This window comes from Centropristis striata, chromosome 5 (genome assembly GCF_030273125.1).
Source record: "Centropristis striata isolate RG_2023a ecotype Rhode Island chromosome 5, C.striata_1.0, whole genome shotgun sequence".
Lineage (NCBI taxonomy): Eukaryota > Metazoa > Chordata > Actinopteri > Perciformes > Serranidae > Centropristis > Centropristis striata.
This window is the reverse complement of record NC_081521.1, coordinates 16,520,642-16,544,728: the sequence shown is the minus strand read 5'-3', so window position 1 is coordinate 16,544,728 and position 24,087 is coordinate 16,520,642. Positions and strand designations below refer to the sequence as shown.

Sequence of the window (24,087 nt, the reverse complement as noted above, 5' to 3'; positions counted from 1 at the left end):
TTGGTAAAACATGGACACCAACACTGCTCTGCTGCTCTTTAGTTGGAGTTTTATGACTTTATTTTGTAATTTTAGTCTTTTTTGGTCATTTTACATCTTTTCAATTGTAATGTTGTCTCTTTTTGGTAATTTTTATGTCTTTTTGTGGTCATTTTATGTCTTTAATGGTATTTTGCCTCTTTTTGGTAATTTTTACATCTTATTTTGTTAATTTTACATTTTTTAATGGTAATTTTGCCTCTTTTTGGTCATGATTATGTCTTTTTATGGTCATTTTACATCTTTCTTTTTACGTCTTCTCTCCTTGGTGAAAGTTGGGTTTGTCTGACCTATCCACCACCTTATACTCGCCTCATATACAGGGATGTAATGACGTGGCTCTCTGTGGGAGAGCAAACAGGTTCTGAGAAGGTCTGCCAGTTGTACTCACTGGAAACCAGAACCAGAGCCAGCACTAGAACTAGGTTTGTGTTGATCAAAAAGAGGTTTAGCTAACAAATTATGTTGTTCAGATTCAGTTTTTAAATGCAATGGTTCCAGTTCATCGATTCAAACTCACATCTCAGTGATTCAGAGGCAGTTTTGGCCCGTTTCCGTCCTCCTCTCTCTGTGTGGACGTTTCTATTCTTACCAGCGAGTCGGAGGAGAACAGGAGCTCGGCTGTGACTCAGCCGTCCTCACATCATCTGCAGGCTTGGACAAACTTCACCATGTTGGACAGAAGAGATGATCAGTGCTCAGAGCGTCATCGAGCCTCTCGTCAGGGTTCCTCCGTTTGTATAATTTGGTGTCTCAGTGTGTCAGCAGGTACAGGACTCTTCAGAGGGACTCTTCAGCTCTCGTTGGGGTATTTTTAGGGTGAAGTGAAGGAGCTTCAGATCCAGACTCAGGTCGACTCAGCTTCATAAATAATGTTTTTACACTGTTCATCATGGTTTCCTCAGTATCTAAGACTCAAAATGTAAAAACATTTTAGTGACTCCTCCTCCTGCTCATCATCACATGCATGTACGAGGTAAAAGGTTTTAAAGTTACAGCACTCTTGCTTCATGTTGCTGATGAAATTTTCCTGCTGCACTGTAAAAAAAAAAAAAAAAAAAAATTGTAGTCGAAGGCCACTCTAAAATGTGTTATTATTATTATCCTGCAGGTGAAGGTGGATGTGGCGAGGTTACATCTGCTCTGTGGTTGTGAAGCCGGTTACATGAACTTCCAAATTCTCTGAAGCGACTTTGGACGTTCAGTTTGCAGCAGCAGCTCTTAGCCTGACAACTGAACCATCCCTGACAACCTGTGAGCAGCCTCAGACACACCTGAGCAATAATCCTGCTGCCTAATCAGCATCTTGTGTCACACCTGTCAGGTGGAAGGATCACCTCAGTGAATCAGAAGTGCTCACTAACAGATCTGAACAGATTTGTGTGCATAGAAAAAGTCTTAGATCTTAACCATCTTAAGAAACTGTAAAAACAGACATTATCGTTAGAGTTTAAACTTTCCGACTGTCCTTTAATGGATCATCAATTATGACAGTGTCAGTGATAAAAAGTGACCAAAACTTGTGTTAAAATGTTGATATTTGTGTCAGAATCTCTTTATTCTAAATGTGTCACTTAAAATAAAGCGTTTGCACTAACCAGATCCTGTTAGAAACATTAAATTCTGCTCCTCAGAGACACTGTGAAGACATGATTGATTCTGCTGAGACCAACGGTCATGTGACAAATATTCACTGAAAATCTGTTTACACAGAGCAGAGAGGAGAGGACAGGAGAGGCTGTTTACACAGAGAAGAGAGGATAGGACAGGAGAGGCTGTTTACACAGAGCAGAGAGGAAAGGACAGGAAAGGGCTGTTTACAAAGAGCAGAGAGGAGAGGACAGGAGAGGCTGTTTACACAGAGCAGAGGAGATGACAGGAGAGGTTGTTTACTTTCTGTAAAAACTTTTGTCCTCAAATGAATCCCAGATTAGAAAAAAAAAGCTGAGAAACTCTAACATATGCTCTGTGCAGTAAAACTGGCGCTGTTTCTCTCCCACGTCAGCATCTTGTGTCACATCTGTCAGGTGGAAGGATCACCTCAGTGAAGGAGAAGTGCTCACTAACAGATCTGAACAGATTTGTGTGCATAGAAAAAGTCTTAGATCTTAACCATCTTAAGAAACTGTAAAAACAGACATTATCGTTAGAGTTTAAACTTTACGACGGTCCTTTAATGGATCATCAATTAAAAAAGCTGAGAAACTCTAACATATGCTCTGTGCAGTAAAACTGGTGCTGTTTCTCTCCCACGTATGTCGTAACCACACGCTGCATAGAATTAGAAACACTTGGGTGACACAGCCAATCCACACCTCCTTCAGCCAGCAGCAGGACGCCTCTAGCAGCCTCCTGGTTCTTCTCCTGCTCTCTCCCCTCAGCAGATGCTCACTAAGTTTGAGGGTTAAGTGCCTTTTTCAGAGGCGAGGACCTGAACCAGTGAGCGGGTCCCGGCTCTGTCTTTCAGCAGCAGCCGGACCCTCGCTCACACTGAGAGTCCAGATCTGGGTAGACGCAGTCCTGAGGTTCTGTTTCAGGCTCGTCCAGACTAGACTGAACCGTCAGGATCTCCTTCACCAGCCTCCTGAAACACAGCAGATGGAGACACTTTAACGCAGAAAAGCTACACTCTTACTACACACTGTAAAAATAAATAAATATACAGTCATGGAAAAAATATTAAACCCTTGTTTTCGTCATTTTCTTGTCATAAAAATCATGAAAATGATTTTGCTTATTTTAAAGAAAACCATGGAAAATGTCTAGATATCAGCTCTACAATTAAACTCTGATCAGCTGTTTTTGTTGTTAACATTTGTCCAAACAAATGTACCTTTAGTTGTACCAGGCATAAAAATGAACAAGAAACTGAAAAAACAATGGTCTAGTAATAATAATAATAATAACAATAATATATATATATATTATAATATATTATTTTCCAGGAATAAACTGTATTTTAAGGGACAATAAAGAGGATAGAAAAGGATAAGAATCACATGTTTACTGTCAAGAATTATGTTAATTTTTTCAGACTTTCTTAATCTTTGCTTTCTGTGTGAATTACATGATCAATTTATACAATTTATATCTTTCGGATCAACAAAGGCATAAAATAAAGATTAAAGAATGATGTTATTTTACAGAAATGAACTGTATTAATTAGACTTTTTCTTGTTTTTCTACATTAAGTGAAAATGCCATAAAAATTCCTGTTATTACAAATATTTATCATGAAAAGGAAGTTGAAATTCTAATTTTATTATTCAGTTGCCTAATGGTGTTGGATGTTAAACTAGAAAATTTCCTCTGGGGAAATTCTGAAAGGGCCACGGGGGCTACTGCCGGTGTGTGTACATTATGATGAGACTCTTCAGAGATTTCAAACTATGCCCTTTAACCTTAAAATGTGTGCGTGTGTGTGTGTGTGTGTGTGTTTGAAGCATGTGTATGCATGTGTGAGGAGTGTGAGTGCTTACGTGCATGTGTGTGTGTGTGTGTATCTGTAACTGTAATCACATCAAAGATCAAAGGCAATCAGATCAAAGCAATCAACAGAATTAACTGGCATCTGTTCCAGTGACAGCAGCCAGAGGTGGACAGAGGTCCAGAGGTGGACTGGAATTTCTGGCCTCGAAGAGAAAGCATTTTTGGCAAAACCATAATACCTATCATTGATCCGACTTCACTTTGAGGGTCCTGAGTTCTTCCTGAACGTCTACATATGTTTTTTTTTCAGAAAAATGAAAAAATAGCTTTGTTAGAGCGATCTAAAAAAACTGTTACATATCCCTTTTGCCGAAATCTTCCTGCGTTTTTAATATGGGAGCCAATGAGGCTGTTGGTGGTGTTGGTGGTGCATCTGGGCGTCCTACGCCCAAACCATAACTCTGACAGCTTTACCAGAGGATTGTGAATGAGGAGACAAATTTTCCTACGTTTCTATGTATAAATTATTTCTGTAGAGTGGAATTTGCGGCCTGGAGCGCAGTTTTCAAATTTATTTTTTGACAGTTTTTTCTCTCCCTCTACACTCTGGCAATGATGTCACACACTGTGACACGAACATTCCGTGCAATACACACCCATTATAATCTCCGAATTTATCCAAAGCACTGGTCCCTACAGCTATTGCTGTATGGGACCAGTGCTCGGTGCGATTGCCCCGAGGCCCTAATTACAGTGAATTTTATGTTAATAATCATATTGCTGAATGTAAAAAAGTTATTTTTTAAATCAGAAAATAACATTAATAATAGTACATTATTTTACAGATAATTTCTTAAAAAATATGGATAATATACAGTAAATATCTTTATTTTAGAAATCATCTCACAGATTTTTTTTACACAATTCTCACATTAAATTTTTTTCAAATTTTTTTTCTCACATTAAAAGTTTTCATATTCAATTAAAAATGTATTTATATGTCTTAAATACAGATGTGTTCAGAAAGTAATAGCAAATAGCCAAATAGCAAAAAGGTATATATAGAATGTGAATAGAATGTATGTATGACTTATTTTTTATATTCTTTATTCTGTTTTCTATATCTATGTGTCTGTATCTGGAGCTGCTGTGGTGACTAAATTCCCCACTGTAGGATGAATAAAGTCAGATCTTATCTTCAAATAACTTATGGTTGTTTACTGTTATTCGGCAACTTGTGCTGCCAGACTTTTACCTTTTTTACAGTTTTTTTCTGCAGCACTATCGTTTCTCTCAGTGGGAACAGAAGCAGAGCAGTCTGTGTCCTTCACTTGTTTTCTGCCTCCATGCTGCTGCAGATCACTCCAGATGAAACTAAAGAGTCGCCTTCAAACCAATTCCTCATTTCAAGCCAATTTTGTTGCCAACCTTCAACGTCTAATGTTCCACTCAGTAAGAAATCTCTGAGTGCATCCTGGATGACATGTTTTAGTGACGACGACCCGCCAGGCTATTGTCTCTTTTTCCTCTTACACTTATCTGTGATCTGTCAAGACTTTAGACAAACCGGTGTGGTGGCATTTTCTCAAAAAGAGGAAATCTGACAAATACAGGAAGCGGTAAGTGTTCAGAGGTCCTGATTAAACACCGTAGCAAACCTGTGTTACAGGAGAGTCTCACTGGTGAACTCAAACATGTCATTGTGCATAATAAGGCAGTTATAATGGGGCAGTTGGTCACACACACTGCTCCTCAGCATGGTGTGTTCACTGGTGTGTAAAAAGGATGGGTTGAATTTTGTGGGACAATCAATATGGGAATCTTAATCTTAGAAATCATAAAAGAAAAAACAATTTAAAATTGGAATAAAAAATAATTTATATATAAACATTTTTCTAAGTGTCCTGAATTGACTAAAACCAGTTTTCTCCACAAATTTTACATATTGAAGTATTGCCATGTTTCCAGCCTCTCCTGTCCTCTCCTCTCGGCTCTGTGTAAACAGCCTCTCTTGTCCTCTCCTCTCTCCTCTGTGTAAACAGATTTTCAGTGAATATTTGTCACGTGATCGTTGGTCTCAGCAGAATCAATCATGTCTTCACAGTGTCTCTGAGGAGCAGAATTTAATGTAATGTAATAAAGAGATTCTGACATAAATATCAACATTTTAAGCTTCGTTTGGTCACTATTTCTAACAGAAACTTTCATAACCTATAATCTGTTAAAAGGCTGTCTGAAAGTTGAAATCCTGACAACAATGCCTGTTTTTAGTTTCTCTCGATAATAAATGGTGGATTTCTTGCTATTACTGAAAGAGAACATATGTTGTGGGATTCCCAGGGTTAACAGTGTTGCATGTTGGCTGCACAGGTTGGTTACACCTAGATCTAACACATATGCATGCTCCAGTCTACCTCCTGATGATGAACTCTTTAGTCACACTGCATCCTCTGAACTGTTTCCTCACCTCATGGCTTCTCCGACGTTCTTGTTGTCTTTGACTGAAACCTCCATCCACGCTGCGAAGCCGTTGGCCTTACTGAACCTGTCGATGCTGTCTGAGGACACAACCCGCTGAGACAGGTCACACTACAGAGACACACAGACACAGACAGAGAAAGAGAGAAACCGACAGGCAGAGAGACATGGAAGTCATGAAAAATGTCTAGACATCAGCTCTTAAATTAAACTCTTATCAGCTATTTTTGTTGTTATCATTATATTTGTCCAAACAAATGTACCTTTAGTTGTACCAGACATTAAAATGAACAAGTAATTGAAGAAAACAAGGGTGGACTAATATTTTTTTCCATGACTGTATATTTTGCTGCATTCTACTTTAACTCTTTTCCTGCAAAGAAAACAATATGTTTCTCTAGATAAGAATAACAAAAAGTTGCGTATTATTAAATGAAAAGTCTTATAGTTGAAAGGTGAGAGTGAGAATATAATGAGCATATAATCCATGTTAATGATGTAACGATGGTGTAAATGTTCCTGTACATGGCTCATGTATTTACACTGAGTCACCTTGTTGGCCAGCAGGATGCAGGGGATGGAGTTTCCGTTGGGCAGAGTGGCCTTGTTGTCCAGGTCCCGCTTCCAGTGGCGACAGCTGAGGAAGCTGTTGGAGCTGGTGACGTCGAACATCACCACACAGCCGAGTGCACCTTTATAATAGATCCTGGTCATCGAGATGAAACGCTCCTGACCTGCAGGAGGATGCAAAGTTTAACCCTCTGAACTCCAACAAAGAGGTTCACATTCTCCTCTCTGTATATATATATATATATATATATATATATATATATATTGAGCTTGACAGAAAAGGTTTAAACGTTTCTTCTTCATTCCAGTGTTTTGTACCTGCGATGTCCCACAGCTGCAGTCTGACTTTTTCTCTCTCCGACCAGTGCAGTAGCTTGACGGAAAAATCCACTAGAGAGAAACAAAGAAAATGCACATTGGAGATAGAGAAAACTGGGAAGTGAAGTGAAAATTAGTGAGAAGTGAGAGAAGTGAAACAGAAGTGAGGAAACAAATAGATTTCTATGTAGATTCCTCAAGAAAATTAGCCTGGGTATACCCATACTGCCTTGCGCTCGATTTTATTTCGAACTGCGAAAGGGTCTGGCAACTACAGCCGTTTGCTAGCCCTGTTTTAGGGATCCAATCACAGAACAGGGAGGGATGGCAAGGCGATGACGCGTACTACTCGACAGATGGAAGCTTGTAGTTTTGTAGTTTTCTTACGGATCCAACATGGCTGCAGCAGACGCGAAACTCGCTGCTGTAACGCCGGTGATCTCGCTAGCTGGGGGACAGCGGAGCCGCCGAGAGACCCGCAGCAGCTCGTCTATTGCCCATAAAATCAGTCGATGTGTGTGGTTGAATGACATGAGGGGGAAATAAGGTGTAAAAATAAATAATCTTGCAGAAAGTGAGAACTGGAGAAGCAAAGCAGCAAGCAACACTCTCTCACAGACACACACACACACACACACACACACACACACCAACACTGCCGGTAGACTGTGAGCAGTCAGAGCCACAACATGCTGCAGAAAAACATGGCAAAACAGGAATCAGTATTTTAGTCCCAAAGTAGAGATGGGCTAGTCTGGCTAGGTCAACATCAATTTCTGTCGCTCTACATACGTTATCTGGTAATAACTGATACAATTGGCTAAGAGCTACCTACAGACGCTTTTGATAGACATTTGTAGCAGCCCTGGAGGATCGTAAACCACGCCTCCTCTACGGAGAAATTAATAGCTGGTTTCCAGACTAATCTCATTTGTGATTAGTCTGGCGTAAACCAGGCTACAAAAAAATATGTGATGAAATTCATCACTCCGAAACCCCAAATCTTTCACTGAATGAGAGGATTTCACTCAAAACAGACATGTTGAATTGTTTACTTTCCTCCGTTTATGTATATAATTTTTCAAAAGGTTGTTTTTGATCCAAACGTCACACTGATGAGGCTTCAATGCTAATCTTAGTTCTAGGTGTATAAAGCGTATAAAAACAGCCAGGTCTCTCCTGTTTGAGAAACACACACACAATGTAAAAAAAACCTAAAAAAAACACAGTTAAATAACAGAAAAACTTAAGTTATTTTACAGATAATTCCTTTTGAAACAGGATAATATCCTGTGAACATCGTTTTTATATATATATGTGTGTGTGTGTGTGTGTGTGTGTGTGTGTGTGTGTGTGTAGAACTTGAACTAGACAGTTTTGTAACTTTTGCTGCAAGACTTTTTACTTTTTTTAAAATTAAATTTAAAGTTTTAATGTAAGAAAAGATAAAGTTGCCTAAATTTTGCAAGTGTATTTTTAATTATTTAAATGTTTTAACATAGAATTCACTGTAATTTTACATTTGAGACAATTAAGCGCTTGAATAAAACTTTTTTTTTTTAAGTTCAATATTTGTAATAAAAGTAATTGTTTTTATGGCATTTGCACTTAACGTCAGAACAAAAACAAATAAAAACCTGTGTTTTTGTTTTTTACAGTGCACCACACACACACACACACACACACACTCTCTCTCTCTCTCTCTCTCTCTCTCTCTCTCTCTCTCTCTCTCTCTCTTTCTCTCTCTCTCTCTCTCTCCAAAGATCACAGCCTGTCCATACATGTTTTCCTACAGCAGCAGGATAAAGTGAAGCGTCCCACCTCCCACTGTGCTCTTGTACGTCTTGTTGAACTGCCCGCTGACAAAGCGGTGCACGAAGGACGACTTCCCAACATTTCCATCTCCAACAATCAGTATTTTCAGCAGGTGCTCGTTCATCACGCTCCTCTGCGGCACAACATCATGTGCCAAAGGCTCAAAGTCCAAACTTCATGTCAGGAAACAAGATTTATGACACAAAGGAACTAAACAAATGCTTGACTGTATCTCACCTGGACTTCACTTTACCTGAAACATCTTTAACTGAATGTATCCACTACAAAAAATAAATGTCCTTCCCTCTGAACCCCAAATTATTGTTAAGATCAACCTGTTTCTCTGCACTGTGTCAATGCTGAACCTAAAATACTTTTACCAAGCCGCAGGCGGTTGATGTGTCTGTCTCTCTGTCTAGTTTTGCTTTCAAGAAGGAAGTGGCCATAAATATATGAGCAGTGAGCACCGCCTTCATGGAACAGGAAACTTGAAACTGTTGAGCCTGTGCAAATGATTCTCTTTCATTCTGCTCTTGTGTCTCACTGTTCCAAATGTGGATTCAGAATTAACTTTTTCATCCATAGCACACCGTGTCCTTGATGCACCCAACTGATTCTTTAGGGAAATTCATCGTTCCCAGTTCCACACCTAAGGAGTTCAACCAATACAGAATTTGGTTTGTGAAGGAAGGTGGATACTCAGGATGTACCCGAATCCAAGCTGTTATCCGGGAAAGTACAAATAAGTGATGAAATATGCTTGTTATTATTAGATTATTATTGTTGATATTTGTGTCAGAATCTCTTTATTCTACATGTGTCATTTAAAATAAAGCCTTTGCACTAACCAGATCCTGTTAAAAATATTAAATTCTGCTCCTCAGAGACACTGTGAAGACATGATTTATTCTGCTGAGACCGACTGTCACGTGACAAATATTCACTGAAAATCTGTTTACACAGAGCAGAGAGGAGAGGACAGGAGAGGCTGTTTACACAGAGCAGAGAGGAGAGGACAGGAGAGGCTGTTTACACAGAGCAGAGAGGAGAGGACAGGAGAGGCTGTTTACACAGAGCAGAGAGGAGAGGACAGGAAAGGTTGTTTACACAGAGCAGAGAGGAAAGGACAGGAAATGCTGTTTACACAGAACAGAGAGGAGAGGACAGGAGAGGCTGTTTACACAGAGCAGAGAGGAGAGGACAGGAGAGGCTGGAAACATGACTATACTTCAGCATGTACAATATGTGAGAGAAGATTGTTTTAAAATATTTTTCAACATTTGTTGGGACTTGGAAAAGTGTTTATGTATATATTCCATTTTAGTCCAATTAAAAAAAAATTCTCAGAGAAATTCAACTTTTACATCTTCTGTTCTGGTTTCTGTCATTCTAACTGTTATTCTGCACTAAGACATGTTTGAGTTGTTCTTACTGTGCTGATTTCATAGAGCTGCAGGACTTATAGATTTATAGAGATTTTATATATTGCAGTGAAATACAAGGACACAGAGAGGAGAATGCAGAAAGATCAATATAAACGCCCTGAAACAGCTTGTTGAGGTTCAAATGCTCTTCATGTTTCTACAGAAATTACACACAAACAGTGAAAAGCTGCTTTGGAAATCGTGTTGGATCAAATATGGATGCAGTTCCTCGTGGGCTGACCCTCTTCTCCTCTTTCTCATCCTGTTCTTGGTATTATATAACATTTCTTCTTTGCCATTGTCTCCTCCATCACACCTGTCCATCCTCCCACACCTTCCTCTAACTCCTCCACTTCTCTCCCTCTCCTCTTCTGTCCCGCCCCCTCATCCTCCTCTACACCTCTCTCTTCTCTTTCACTCAACAAATTTGCTAACACACACACGCTCAACCATGTGGTGTTGACCACATTCTCAGTTTTACTCTCCTGCCAACTAGGCCACTGTTACTGGCTTCTGAACATGTTTCAGTCCCCCACTGATGCTGAGTCATCTTTGTGACGGTCTCTGACTGTGTTGTTCCGGTTTTTATGTTTTTGTGTCTTGGTATTTTTCCCAGTAACAGTTGGATCACCAGTAAGGATTTAATAATAACACTTCTCAACAAAAACAGCCCATTGCTATGGTGATAGCTGTGCCGTAATCTGTGTTTGTGGAGCTCATTCAGTTCTCTCGGTCTAGGTGTTTGTTCAAACCTGCTGATTGTGCAGCACCTCTCTGGATGTTGCGTCTCTGTGTGCGAACCGATGAAGAACCGACTGAAGCCTCCCTCTCCTGTGTGGGTTGAGGTGGTAGTCCTGGTTCATGGTGCTTCATGGTATACATAGTCTTTCAGGTGGGCGGGAGGTCTCCTTCGCCTAGTGCTGCTCCTTATACTGGGGTTTGGAGACTGGTCTCCCCTCAAAAACAACAATACAGGGCGTTTGTACATGCAGCAAAATACAACCTATATTTATGTTTCAGACTTCCCTCAGCCGCCATCTTGCCGACGAAGTAGTAATGATTTTTTTAAAAATTTTTTTATTTTTATTATAACTTTGTTTCACAAACATCAAAAATATACAATTCATTACAAAATAATTTCACATGTATAATCTACGCCGGGGGGAAGGGCTTACAATAATATATTTAATAGTTCACAAATAACAACTGTTTTGATAGCTTTTTGGTTATTGGACAATTTAATAGAGGCGATGTACTGCCTGAGCTCATGGTGAAAGGCAACAAAAGATGGTTTTCTTCTAGCAAATTTGCATTTATGAATATGAAATTTCGCCATCAGTATGATCAGGTTTATAATAAATATTTCGTTGAGTTTTTCTTTATTTTTGTCGAAGAGCCCAAATAGTACATCTCTCCAAAACAACTTAAAATCTTTATAAACATAACTTGCAATAAAGTTACAAATCTCAATCCAAAGACCTTGGACAAAGGGGCAGTACCAAAATAAATGAGTGACAGTTTCAATATTTTCAGAACAGAAAGTGCATTTCACATCAATGTCTATTTTGAATCTACTAACAATGTGTTGATTTGAAGGATAAAATTTATGAATTATTTTAAAAGAAATTTCTCTCACTTTATTGGTTATCAAATAACGGTTGGGTAATAGCCAGATCTTTTTCCAATTATTGTGTTCTATGTATTTATTCCAATATGAGAGCACATATGGAGCTGTAGTGACATCCCTTTTAAACAGGTTTCTGATTAATTTGTTATTCCCATGAATACCAGTTAAACAAGCTTTACCCACTGGGGTGTCTGACAGGGACAGCAGGGACAAATGTTGGGTTTCCACTCTTGGTTGAGATCTAAACAACATGCAAACACCAGATGGGATCGCTCCAAAAACTTTGGCAAAATCTACAGGAGAAACAGGGATATTATATTCAGATAAAAATTCATTATAAGAGTAGAGAAGACCATCCCTGTTGAATAATTGATCTACATATATTATGTTATTATTATACCAATAATCTATAAAGAGGGATTTGTGTTTAAATAGAATGTCCTTGTTGTTCCATATAAAATAGTTATGAGGAGAAAAAATATGTTTGAAAATAAGGGACCATGAGAGGAAGGCCTGCCGGTGAAAGGATGACATTTTTAACGGTATTTTATCAATGTTATAGTTACAGCTTAAAAAGAAGTTTAATCCGCCCAATTTAGACAGAATATGGACAGGGATAACATTCCATATAGTATTAGGGTTCTTAAAAAATTGTTTCAGCCAGTTTATCTTAAAAGTGTTGTTTAACATGCGAAAATCTAAATAATTAAGCCCACCATTTTCATATTCATTTAATAAAACTGATTTCTTTAGATGATGTGTTCTATTTCTCCATACGAAGTTGAGAAGCAATTTGTCAATCTGATTAATGACTTTATTATCTAAATCCAGGGATAAAGATGCATATATTAATCGTGATATTCCTTCTGCCTTAGTGAGTAGTATCCTACCTCTAAGAGAGAGATCCCGTAAAAGCCACTGGTTCAATTTTATTTTAGTTCTTTGTATGATCGGATTAAAATTCATAGAAGTTCTTTTTTTTTGGTCCTTGGTGATTGTGATACCCAAATAGACAAGTTCATCTTTGATTGGGATTCCATAGATGGATGATTTAGAACAGCCCTTAATGGAAATAATTTCACATTTATTGACGTTCAGACTTAAGCCAGAGGCCTTAGAGAACTCAGATATGGTATTTATTGCAACAGAGTCTTGATTTTCATCCCTAAGAAAGAGAGTGGTGTCATCTGCCAGTTGGGTAATGGTAAGTTCTCTGCCTACAATATTGATGCCATTGACCTTGCTTGATTTGATGTGATCAGCCAAAAGCTGAGCCACAAGTAAGAACAGGTACGGTGAAGCAGGGCACCCTTGTCTGATGCCTCTCGAGACATTAAATCTTGGAGACATGCCACCCATTAGCTTAATTGAGCTATTACTTCTGTGATATAGACTTTTGATAGCAGAGAAAAAATAGTTGCCAAAGCCAAATTTCTTAAGGGATTGTAAAATGAACGGATGTTCGACTGTATCAAAGGCTTTGTAGAAGTCCAGAAACAAAATGAACCCATCATCATCCACCATTTCTAGATAATCCAAAATGTCCAGGACTAGCCTGACATTATTTGCAATATGCCTCTTGTTCATAAAGCCTGATTGTGTTTCCTCTATAATAGAGTCTAGAACTAATCTTAATCTTTTTGCCAATAAGTGAGCTAATATTTTGTAATCGTTATTTAGTAGGCAAATCGGTCGCCAGTTGTCTAAAAGTAGATTGTCCTTTTTCGGTTTGGGAATTAAAACAGTAATTCCTTGGGTCAAAGTGGTGGGGAGACATTTGTTACTTATACATTCAGTAAAAACTTTATGCAAAAAGGGAGTCAGTTCATCACTAAAAGATTTATAAAATTCAGCTGTTAGTCCATCAGACCCTGGTGATTTATTGTTTTTGAGATGATTTATGGCTTGCTGTACTTCCTGAGGAGATATAGGCCTGTCACAGGATTCTTTATCTGCTTCATTTATTATTTTACCCGACAGGGAATTAAAAAAATGATCAGCTGCCGTTTGGGAAAATTTAGAACTATACAAGTCTTTATAAAAATTAGAACAAAAGTCTGCTATTTTATGATGGTCTTCAGTAACAGCTCCATTAATATTTAACTTACAAATGCTATTGTTGGTGGCGTGATGTTTTTCAAGATTAAAAAAGTAGTGAGTGTTTTGTTCCCCTTCTTCTAACCATTTAGAGCGAGATAGTAGTAATGATTGACGGAGATTAGATTAAACGGTGACGTCACACTCCAGGGCTCCTGACTAACTAAACTAACTAATTTTACCAGGAGCACTGCTGCTCCCAACTTGAAATTTTTAGGGGCACCAGCAGAAAATTTAGGGGCACATCTTAAATCGTCCTGCAACTCACTTATTCACATTTACCCCATTTTAACTATATAAGGCCTACTAATAAATGCTTTGGTAAAAATAAATAACTACTTTAAGAAAATTACAAATATTTTATTTTATTTTAAGGACACAAATAAATAAAAAATGAAAGAAATTACATTTACATCCGTACGTTCAATATGCCCCTTAAGTGAGAAAGGAAGTTCTTCCTTAGCAGTAAAATATGCAGAATTAAATTTTGCTATTGATTTCTGCCTCATCTGCAGACTGAACTGTTGCTTCTTGTCGGCGAAAGGCTGTGAGTAGGGGCAATGTGCTTTTTTTTGTTGTTATTGAAAAAAATCATAAATTGTTATTTTCGCCATCGTCAAAGAAGAACTTAAAAAGACCCAAAGACAGCATGATGGACAGAGAGAGAGGTAAGGGGACGAATGCAGATGATAGAGATAAGAAAAATTATAGAAGACATAATATAGTAATAATATGGAAATATCATATGGAAAATTTCCTGGTCCTGCTAGTGCCTCTAGTTGTAAAAAATTACTCGCACTATCTTAAAAACTGGTCGCAAAATGCAAGCATTTGGTCACAGTCTGGATCCCCTGCACTCAGGAAGGGAGGGAAGGTGGATAAGTGCAACAAACGGAGGACTTTCACCAGGAAAACGTTGTTTGTGTCCCATGTAGTAAAGTAAAGTAAAGTAAAGTAAACGATTTTTGTCATGTATTTTGCGTAACTTCCGTGGCTCAACTCACCCTGGTAACTACTTCACGTCCAGCATTTATGTACATTTTTTTACCTTTTAAACGGTCTTTTAGAACGCCTAAACAAGAAGTTTTTTGCCCTGGTTTTGTATCCTAAATCCGAAGAAACTGCAGCCTTTTTTTACAACCACAAACTGAATGTATAATGTATAATGACGTGTGTGATAATTTTAGAGCTGTGTACCGTGAGCCCTGAAACGCTCACATGGGTCATTATAGGTGAGATCTTGTTGGGGGTTTGACTGATTTGGTGAAGGTCCCAGGCTGTAGTAGAGACTCATTGGAGACACAAAGCTCTTATCCATGCTTCACGATCCAGCTCGAAGGACCAATGTCAGATTCTAAATGTGATGGTTAGGGGACATGTTGGAGTGGACTGACAAGAGTCCATGTTCAAAGTTTAAAAAAAGCAGAACGACTTTATTTTATTTTCATTTTTTGGTAGTTATCTTTTGCCTTTTTCCATGTATGGTTTTAGCTATGATGCACACAGCATGGCTGAGGTGAAGGAGACAGTATTTATTTATCAGACTTTCTAACAATAAACAGCAATAAGACAGAGCTGTTGGTTGTGGCCCCCAAGTTACTGCTCCAGAAGGTTCGAGATCTCCTCCTCACAGTGGACAGATGCTTCTGTCATTCTTTTCTTCTAATTGCACAGTAAATCTGTCACCAAATCTGCTTTCTTCCATCTCAGAAACATCTGCAGACTGCGGCCCTCACTCCTTGACTCCATGGCAGAGACCTGGACTACTGTAATGGGGTCTTGTCGGCTCCAGTCCTGAACTCTGCTGCTACATCACCTACACACTCATCCACCTTCACTGGCTCCTAATCAAGTCATGTATCCACCTATGGTATCGACTACAAACTCTTCCTCAACTACAAATCCCTCCACGCCCTGGCCCCTCTGTACTTCGCTGATCTCCACCCCTACGTCGTCCTGGAAGGTCTTCACAAAATATACTGCCAAAAATAAAAGTATTCATTTTGCAGAATGGTCAATTTCAGAGTAATGTAAAATATATTATTGGACTGTTTATTGTGGATATCTTGATGCATGAAAACATTATTTTTGCAATCATTTTGTATTATTAGTACAAAATATCTGTAGATAATTTACCACTGATCAGTGGCTGAGTGGCTGAATGTGGCTCAATGAACGGTCTCTGGTTGTCTCTCTGGTATTTGGTGACACCACCTGGTGGTCAAGACACAAACTGCAGGATCATCAAGATGAAACAAGTTGACTTTGCTGGATGTGAGAGTAAGCAAGGTAACTACAGACTGCGCTCATTCACCCTTTCACACACACATTCATACTGGTGGCAGAGGCTACCCTAAACGGTCCCACCTGCCACCATTGGGAATTCATTCACACACCGATGAACACAGCATCGGGAGCAATTTGGGGTTCAGTATCTTGCTCAAGGATACTTCGGCATGTAGGCTGCGATGGTCAGGGATCGAACCACCAACCCTTCGGTTGGGGGCCAACCGACTCTACCAACTGAGCCACAGGGAAAAATATATGCATGGAGGAAGGGTGAATTTCTTGATTAAAATGAAATACCCAGCTCATTATTGACATTTTTCTGAAAAGACAAATCAGGAGAAAGTTAACTTTGTTCCAGAGACCAGCGTTACGCAAAGTAACGCTGTGTCAAAAGTGTCAAACCGTTTCCTCGTTAATGTTCGTAACGCTAAATGTGACTGTTAGTTCTGTAAATATCTCATGTTAGTGAAGGAAAACATGAATAAATAAATATTGACGTTCACGTTTCATCAGCATTGTTGAAGCTTGTAATGCGCCATCTTCCTTATATCCAGTATCTTTGACTAACATAGCTAACATAGCTAACAAACGGTTAGCGTCAAGTTAAAATGAGGCATAAATGAGAGACTGGCCTTCAAAAAAACATCTTCTCAAATATATTAACAAATATATAAACTATTCAAAGCTGTACTCACCCAGTTCTAAAGAAATTAACGGGTTTTGTTTGAGAATCTGTTTGGTGAAAACGTCAGCTCCTGTTGAACCCTGTATATATATATATATATATATATATATATATATATATGTATATTTAATGCCAAATAATAATATAATAAAATATAATTACAAATTTTCAATCATATTCAATTCAAAAGGCATCTATAAAACAACAAAAAGGAAAAAAGGAGCAAGAACTCAAATAAAGCAGCAGGAAGCAAAACGTCTCCACACAAATCTTTCCTGCTTTATTATTATTACAATTAACTTTATAAAAGATTATAGATCAGAGGCCATTTATTGTTAAAATCAGCAGTATTATGGAAAGTGTGTATCTAAATGATAAAGAAAATACCAAATAAATCATCACACAAGTAAACTGTGACAAATATAGATAAACCAACAATATGTGAATTAAAGAAATGTATTAAGTTCATTGCAGACATTATAATGTTATTTCATCATACATTTTCACAACATTACTTTGTTGAATATTATTTTATCTCATTATAAACTCATTTCTATTAAAAAGATTATTTTAATATACATAACCGAATTGTTCCCAGTGATGCTTTAATTTGTAAACCAAAACATTTTAAATTGGAGGAACTAAATATCTGATTGTCGAGTTACTTATTAAATATATTTATTGCACCTACAATGTTTAAATTATACTATTGATACTCTTTTTAACAGGTTTATACATTTAATTTATTTAATTTGTGCATTTTAACCACCTATGAAATTACTTTTAATCCAATTTTTAAACGAAGAATCTCATTGAAATCAAATATCAACAATGAATCATTTCTACCAATTACTCCAGATCTAATAAAAATATTTCTAGCAAACAAACTTCATTTTACAATATCTAGTCACCTGAAATCTGTCATTTAAATGTATCATCAATGTAAACTGTGAGACAAACAATGCCCCTAATGTCATTTCACAACTTAATCCACAACTCAGACTACCTTATGAATATGGTCAACATTTAAACCCCACAAACTCAAAATGACCTACAGCATGAGGAATAATTAAACTCTACAGGTTTGTCCCAAAATAATCACATGAATCAAAGTAGACAGCAGTGGCGTCTCTGTGCTCATCTAAGGATTGAGCAGTGCTTCTCTCTGGCTTGTCTCCCTGACTAAAGGGACAAAAGGAAGCTCACCTGCCAGGTGATACTAATTAGAGCCACTCTGCCTCTCTCTCTCTCTCTCTCTCTCTCTACCTGCATGCCACCAAATGATCAATCTGCTCTCACCGTCGCCCTCTGGTGTTATTTAAACCAATCTATGCAAACCAAAACCATGATGAGGAAGCAGATAAACAGACCATCCACACCACTTCACACTTATCTCATCATAAATAATCTGTGTCATCTAATCTTATTAATCTTTTACATGAATTTTCAGAAAATAGTGAAAAATTTCTGTTATAAATCCCCACAGCACAAACATGAATTCAAATGTCTTGTTTTAATAAACCAACATGTTTAAATATAAGTAAATATTAGTTTATGAGCATATATGACAAAGAAAAGCATTAAATACTCATGTTTGAAAAGCCAGAACTGTTTGGCATGTTTTAATGCAATATATTACACTCAAATGAAGCAATGTGTTTTTTACTCATGAAAGTAAATTTGATTGATTCCACACAACATTAAAGTTTAAAGGTGTATTTTCACTGGAGTTGATTCCAATCAGATCTCATTTATACTATCTTTCGTATAAACTGTGACAAATAATAAAACATTGCCGGTTATAATTTCCCACAGCCTAAACAGATGTCTTGTTTTAATAAACCAACATGTCTAAATATAAGTAAATATTAGTTTATGAGCATATATGACCAATTAAAACATTAAATCTTTAAATTGGAGAAGCTGGAACCAGCAGATATTTGACATTCGAGCTTTTAAAATTACTAAAATGGTGATTAGATTATAAAAACAGCTGCAACGAGTCAATTAATCTGCTAATTGTTGCAACTCTATTGTCACACATCACACGAGGACTCTGAGGAAAGAAACACACTTTTCTCTGATTAAAAGCAAATCTAAATTAAAGCTCGTCCTTTCTGCTCCCCGTCTTCTTCTTCTCCTTGTGGAAGACTTTTCCATCTGACTGCTTCCTAAAGCTCAGTCTGACGTCGTCATTCAGCCCCTGGTCCTTCAGTTTCTGTTGGATCTGACAAACATTATTACTCACACAGAGAGATTACATTCTGCATTGTTCTTTACATTTCATCCTCTGGAAGCTCTTTTTCAGCCTTTTTTTCCCTCACATGATAGTTTGTGATTTTCCCTGTTTTTCCCTGCAGATAGAAGTTTTTACTGTGTGTTGATTCATTAATAGTCACAATTCCACCTGGACAAAACCTTCAGAGTGGCACTATTTACTTCTCATGTTATGTTACTGTCCAAAGCATTGTAATGTTTAGAACATAGAGTTTGTCAATGATTTTGCTCTGTTTATTTATTTTAAATATCTCTTTATCTGTTTCCTCCTCAGACTGTTTCTTTTACTGCCTTACTGTGAATTCACTCTCCGAGGGTCAATAAAGTTTGACCTTGATGCTTCCAACAGTCATTTGTTGCTCAGTTTTTAAATAAATAAATAAAATTTGAATAAAAAGCAGATTTACCTGCTTCAGCATTGCCTCCATCACAGCAGGGTCATTGGGATCCACAGAGCTCTTCAGCCTCAGTCTGATCACTTGCTTTGAACTTGTTTTTGAGACTTCTAAACGGAAAATCAAACATGATCAGTTGAGAGATTTCTGCTTGGATAATAATCAGCATCCTGTTGGTGTAAAAGTGTCATCAGTTAGTTTTGTCCTGCCTGTGGTCAGTTTAGAGCTATACTGCAGGCCGCCACCAGGGGGCGGGGCTTATCAGTAAGTTATCAGCAGTTACTTCCTCCATCTGTTGATATTCTCACATTTAAGTCAACACAAACTGATTATCTGCAGTTGGTCACACTGCACGCTAACATCAGCATCCGGAGTGCTCACATTTATTGTCATTTGATGCTAAAATAAACCTAAATCTAATATAAATCCTGCTTGAATCAGGGGTTACCACTCACCTGGACCATAGCAGATGAATGCTCTCCTGTTGTTACAGTTGATGTCCGCCCATCTTCCAGAGGACCTGAAATCTGCTACTGCACAAGCCTCCGTCCCCTTGCTGTTATCAGGTTGCCCTGGCAACCAGTGTCTGAAGGAGGAGTTACTTCCATCGGACCACTTCCAGGAGTCTCTGAAAAGGCCAATCCAGACATATCCTCCTGCTGGAACCAGCTCCTGGACCTTCTGGTTCTCTGTCATGTCTCTCACACTGGCCAGGTCTGTGTGGTGTTCTCTGCAGTAGCTCTGGGCCTCAGTCCAGGTCATGGAAATGTCAGTGAGGACAAATGTCACATTCAGCCCTGAAAATAGAGCACAGAGAAGAGCTGTGCAGAGGCAACATAACACACAACATAAGGCATGTTTCCACTGAGTACTATTTGCAAAGTGGCTGAGTGTTTTGCTCCGCCCACAAGTTAGTTCCCCTCCGCCTCTGTTTCCATACAGCTACTTTAGTAGCGGCTAACCAACGGAGTTAGAGTAACAACAGACCCACGCAGCGAGCAGTGTTGCCAATTTAGAGACTTTGACTCAGAGATCTGAGTGTATATTTCGTCTTACAACAGGGTCCACGTGTCAAATCAAATCAAATCAAATCAAACTTTATTTATATAGCGCTTTTCATACATAGAAATGTAACACAAAGTGCTTTACAAAAAATAAGGATAAAAACAGACAATAAAAATGACAAAACCCACCCCTCCCATCCCCACATACACATCTGTATGTACACACACACGCACATAGACACGCACGCACACAAGCACACAAGCACACAAGCACACACTCAGACTCACACACAGCACATATTGATAGACAGTGTAGAGACATGGCAAGGCACCGAGGATCCAGATGAGGAAAAAGCAACCTGTGAGAGCATCCACACTGAGAGGTGGCAGAGCCCACAGCCATAGAGGACGCCGTCACAGAGACCACCAGGACCCGGGTAGACCGGGGCGGACCACACATGGTGCAGAGCCGCCTAGTCCCCCGGGCCCAGGGAGTCTCCAAGACCACATCCCCATGGGCAGACTGAACACACACCCCTCAGTGAGGAGGCCCCCATGAGGGAACACTGGAGCTAAAAACTAAAAGACTAAAAGACAACAGGACAGGATAAAAACTAAAAGACTAAAAGACAACAGGACAGGATAAAAACTTAAAAGACTAAAAGACATCAGGACAGGATAAAAACTAAAAGACTAAAAGACATCAGGACAGGATAAAAACTAAAAGGCTAAAAGACATCAGGACAGGATAAAAACTAAAAGACTAAAAGACATCAGGACAGGATAAAAACTAAAAGACTAAAAGACATCAGGACAGGATAAAAACTAAAAGACTAAAAGACTAAAAGACGTCAGGACAGGATAAAAACTAAAAGACTAAAATACAACAGGACAGGATAAAAACTAAAAGACTAAAAGGCATCAGGACAGGATAAAAACTGAAAGACTAAAAGACAACAGGACAGGGTAAAAACTAGAGTAATCAGTTAAAAGCTAGACCAAACAGGTGGGTCTTGAGCCTCCTTTTAAAAACATCAACAGTCTCTGCGGTCCTGATACCGTCTGGCAGGCTGTTCCATAGGCGCGGGCCATAATGGCTGAATGCAGCCTCCCCGTAGGTTTTAGTTTTAACTCTTGGAATAATTAAAAGGCTGGTGCCAGAGGACCTCAGGACCCGCAAGGGTTGATATGATAAAAGCATATCCGATAGATAGATAGACATTTAAAAACGAATAAAAGAACCTTAAAATCGATCCTGAAACACACAGGGAGCCAATGCAGTGATTTTAAAACCGGTGTAATGTGGTCTCGCCCTCTGTCATTTATCAAACGATCGTATCTCGCCAATCACAGCATAAAAATAATCGGCTGTTGATAAATGTGGCGGCTCAAAACAAACGTCATTTAAACTTCATGCGCTAATATATACCCGATTCAGATGGCTCGCCTTCAGAGTTTACGACACCGAAAATGAGGATTTTTTCCCCCCTAAAGTCAGCTTTATAGGCAAAGTGCACCGTTACAAATAACAACAGGAGGAAATAGACATATTACAGGTTTATGAAATAAAAGTACTTATCGTTATAAACTCAAACAAGTTCAATGAATATTTTACATTTGGAGCACAGACTTAAATGTTTTCACATTTTTTTGGTTATAAAGTAAGTTTTAATACAAAAAGAAGAGGAATTTCTCAGAAGCAGAACGTGAAAGAAGAACGTGAAACGCTGACGTCAAAACAACAAACTAGTTTTGTATTGCAGCATAAAAAGTGAAAAAGAAGGAAATCAGTGGTGCTGTCAGCAAAGTAGCGGACCATTAAACTCCCGGCGAGGTTTGAGTAATTCATTATACATCGTGATATATAAAGCCTAATAATCTATATAATATCCGAATATTGCTTTTATTATGATGGAGAGATATAATTCACCTCTTTACATTCACTAAGAATGATGTCCTAGTTAGAGGAGCGTGTGGCAGCGCTGATTGGAAATGTTTTGTATTCGGGCAGAACCGCTGGTGAAGGAGACGCTGACGCTCCAGTGTCCAGCAGGAAAACGGTAAACAGCAGAAGACAACAACATTTAATAGCCTCGGCTAGTTTTCTGGTTAAAGAATTTCACGGTCGCAGGGTGTATTTATTTTTCCGCTCACTTCCAAATTGACAAATGCAGAGCCTTGCGTAGAAATGATCTTACACACACTTTACACACACTTTCTGTCGTACGCTCGTTTGATAAATGAGGGCCTTTGTCTCTATATTTAGACTATTCAGACCCTCTAGAGACTCTTTGTCACTATATTTAGACTATTCAGACTCTTTGTCTATATATTTAGAGACTCCTTTTTAAAAAAGCGACTCGCTACACATCTAGTGACTTTTTCTGGTGTTACTGGAGACTTTTGGGGACTTGTTACTCTTCTTAACGTGGAGCAGGCGCCGTCCCAAAGCACTCACAAACGGCCCAGTCCTCCCTCAGCAGTCTCTCCAAGCTGAAGTCAGAGCAGGAGATGTTAACCTTTCATTGTCCAGTCTGCACCAGTCTGCAAATGAATCACGGCTCAACCATATCCAATCAGCATGGACTAATCAGTAGCGGCTCAGAAGGTACTGACCCGAGGCAGGTGCTTTCTTAGCCGCTAACCGGTGAAGTTGGGCGGATCCTCTCTCCACTGCCACAGCCATAGGAGCTCTCTAGAGGGAAAAGCGCCTAATGGAAACGTGTCTATAGATGCATAACTTATTTAATTTTTTTTTAACTTTTTCTCCGTATGAATCTTTTTCTCAGCAGTTTGATGTTTCTTAATGAATGTCAGCATGAAGCTAAAGTCACCGTGGAGCTGTGTGCATATGAACTCCTTTTCTTGAAGCCCTGTTGACTGAGACAGTGACATGGGATAAACCTGTTAATGATGGAGCTCTTTATATAAACCTGTAGCTTCTCACAGTAAAATGAAGGCAGGACTCACGTCCATCTGCTTTAAAGGACCTTCATGTAACTGAAGACAGAGAGGCAGAGAGCAGTAGAGAAGGGGAGAGGTCAACAAGCTGAACTGGTATGTTTTACCTTCACTGCTCAATATTCTTACCTCTGACATCAGAGCAGACTGCCTGATAGTTTCTTGTGCAGCTGGTATCCCACCATAGTCCAATATCATTCATCACTGTGCAGTGTTCTCCACCGAGCCAATTGTCTGGTTCTCCTTTACCCCATTGTCTGAACTCCTCCTCCCCGTGTGTGTAGAAACTTGTGTCTGACAGTGACCACCTCCACATCAAGTCATCGTACAGCCCGATCCAGGGTGCCTGAAACACATATTTGCATTAATAATAATGTTCAGGTTTCCCTATGAACAGTGAAACAGGTTCTGCTTCCTGTAATAATTCCTGCTGTTTGTACTGCTACAATGTTTACAATCTACAATGTCATTTAGCAGATGCTTTTATACTAAGAGACATACATTTCATACAAAATCCCTTTTCCTCGTTCAGTGTAAAAAAAAAAAGGTTTAAAAGTTTCTCTGAAGTATCACGGCTCAGATTGTTAAACTTCAAATCCACCTGTCACTGACATGATGTCAGAAACATGTTTGAAAGGAAAGAAAGAGGAAAGTGAACTCACAAACTCTGCTGCTGTTT

At 38.7% G+C, this 24,087-nt stretch overlaps 2 protein-coding genes across 3 annotated transcripts; both read right to left on the bottom strand.

The window, feature by feature from the left end:
- Positions 1-1,448: 1,448 nt before the first annotated feature.
- LOC131971886 (ras-related protein Rab-7L1-like) lies at positions 1,449-8,983 on the bottom strand. Of its 2 annotated transcripts, XM_059333545.1 has the most exons (6): positions 8,887-8,983; positions 8,656-8,782; positions 6,835-6,906; positions 6,499-6,680; positions 5,936-6,057; positions 1,449-2,623 (listed from the first exon to the last, which is right to left on the bottom strand). In XM_059333545.1, the coding sequence occupies exons 2-6, from the start codon at positions 8,771-8,773 to the stop codon at positions 2,503-2,505; spliced, it is 615 nt and encodes a 204-aa protein (XP_059189528.1). In that variant the 5' UTR covers positions 8,774-8,782; positions 8,887-8,983; the 3' UTR covers positions 1,449-2,502. The 2 variants fall into 2 exon arrangements, with proteins under 2 accessions (XP_059189528.1, XP_059189527.1); XM_059333544.1 differs by having other exon boundaries at positions 8,656-8,945.
- A 9,349-nt stretch (positions 8,984-18,332) lies between these two features.
- On the bottom strand, positions 18,333-23,611 carry LOC131972167 (C-type lectin lectoxin-Lio2-like). Its single transcript, XM_059333948.1, has 4 exons — positions 23,538-23,611; positions 19,899-20,240; positions 19,456-19,553; positions 18,333-18,998 (listed from the first exon to the last, which is right to left on the bottom strand). The coding sequence occupies exons 1-4, from the start codon at positions 23,608-23,610 to the stop codon at positions 18,873-18,875; spliced, it is 639 nt and encodes a 212-aa protein (XP_059189931.1). The 5' UTR covers position 23,611; the 3' UTR covers positions 18,333-18,872.
- Positions 23,612-24,087: the final 476 nt, after the last annotated feature.

What these genes read in the sequence shown, in the direction of transcription:
- LOC131971886 (XM_059333545.1), bottom strand. Translation starts at nt 8,773, where the DNA reads ATGAACGAGCACCTGCTGAAAATACTGATTGTTGGAGATGGAAATGTT. An exon ending in GTACAAGAGCACAGTGGGAG is followed by an intron (nt 6,907 to 8,655) that starts GTGGGACGCTTC and finishes GTTTCTCTCTAG; the next exon opens with TGGATTTTTCCGTCAAGCTA. An exon ending in AACGTCGGAGAAGCCATGAG is followed by an intron (nt 2,624 to 5,935) that starts GTGAGGAAACAG and finishes GCTGTGTTTCAG; the next exon opens with GAGGCTGGTGAAGGAGATCC.
- LOC131972167 (XM_059333948.1), bottom strand. Translation starts at nt 23,610, where the DNA reads ATGAATGATATTGGACTATGGTGGGATACCAGCTGCACAAGAAACTAT. An exon ending in AGTCTGCTCTGATGTCAGAG is followed by an intron (nt 20,241 to 23,537) that starts GTAAGAATATTG and finishes CTCTATTTTCAG; the next exon opens with GGCTGAATGTGACATTTGTC. An exon ending in TGGAGGCAATGCTGAAGCAG is followed by an intron (nt 18,999 to 19,455) that starts GTAAATCTGCTT and finishes AATGTTTGTCAG; the next exon opens with ATCCAACAGAAACTGAAGGA.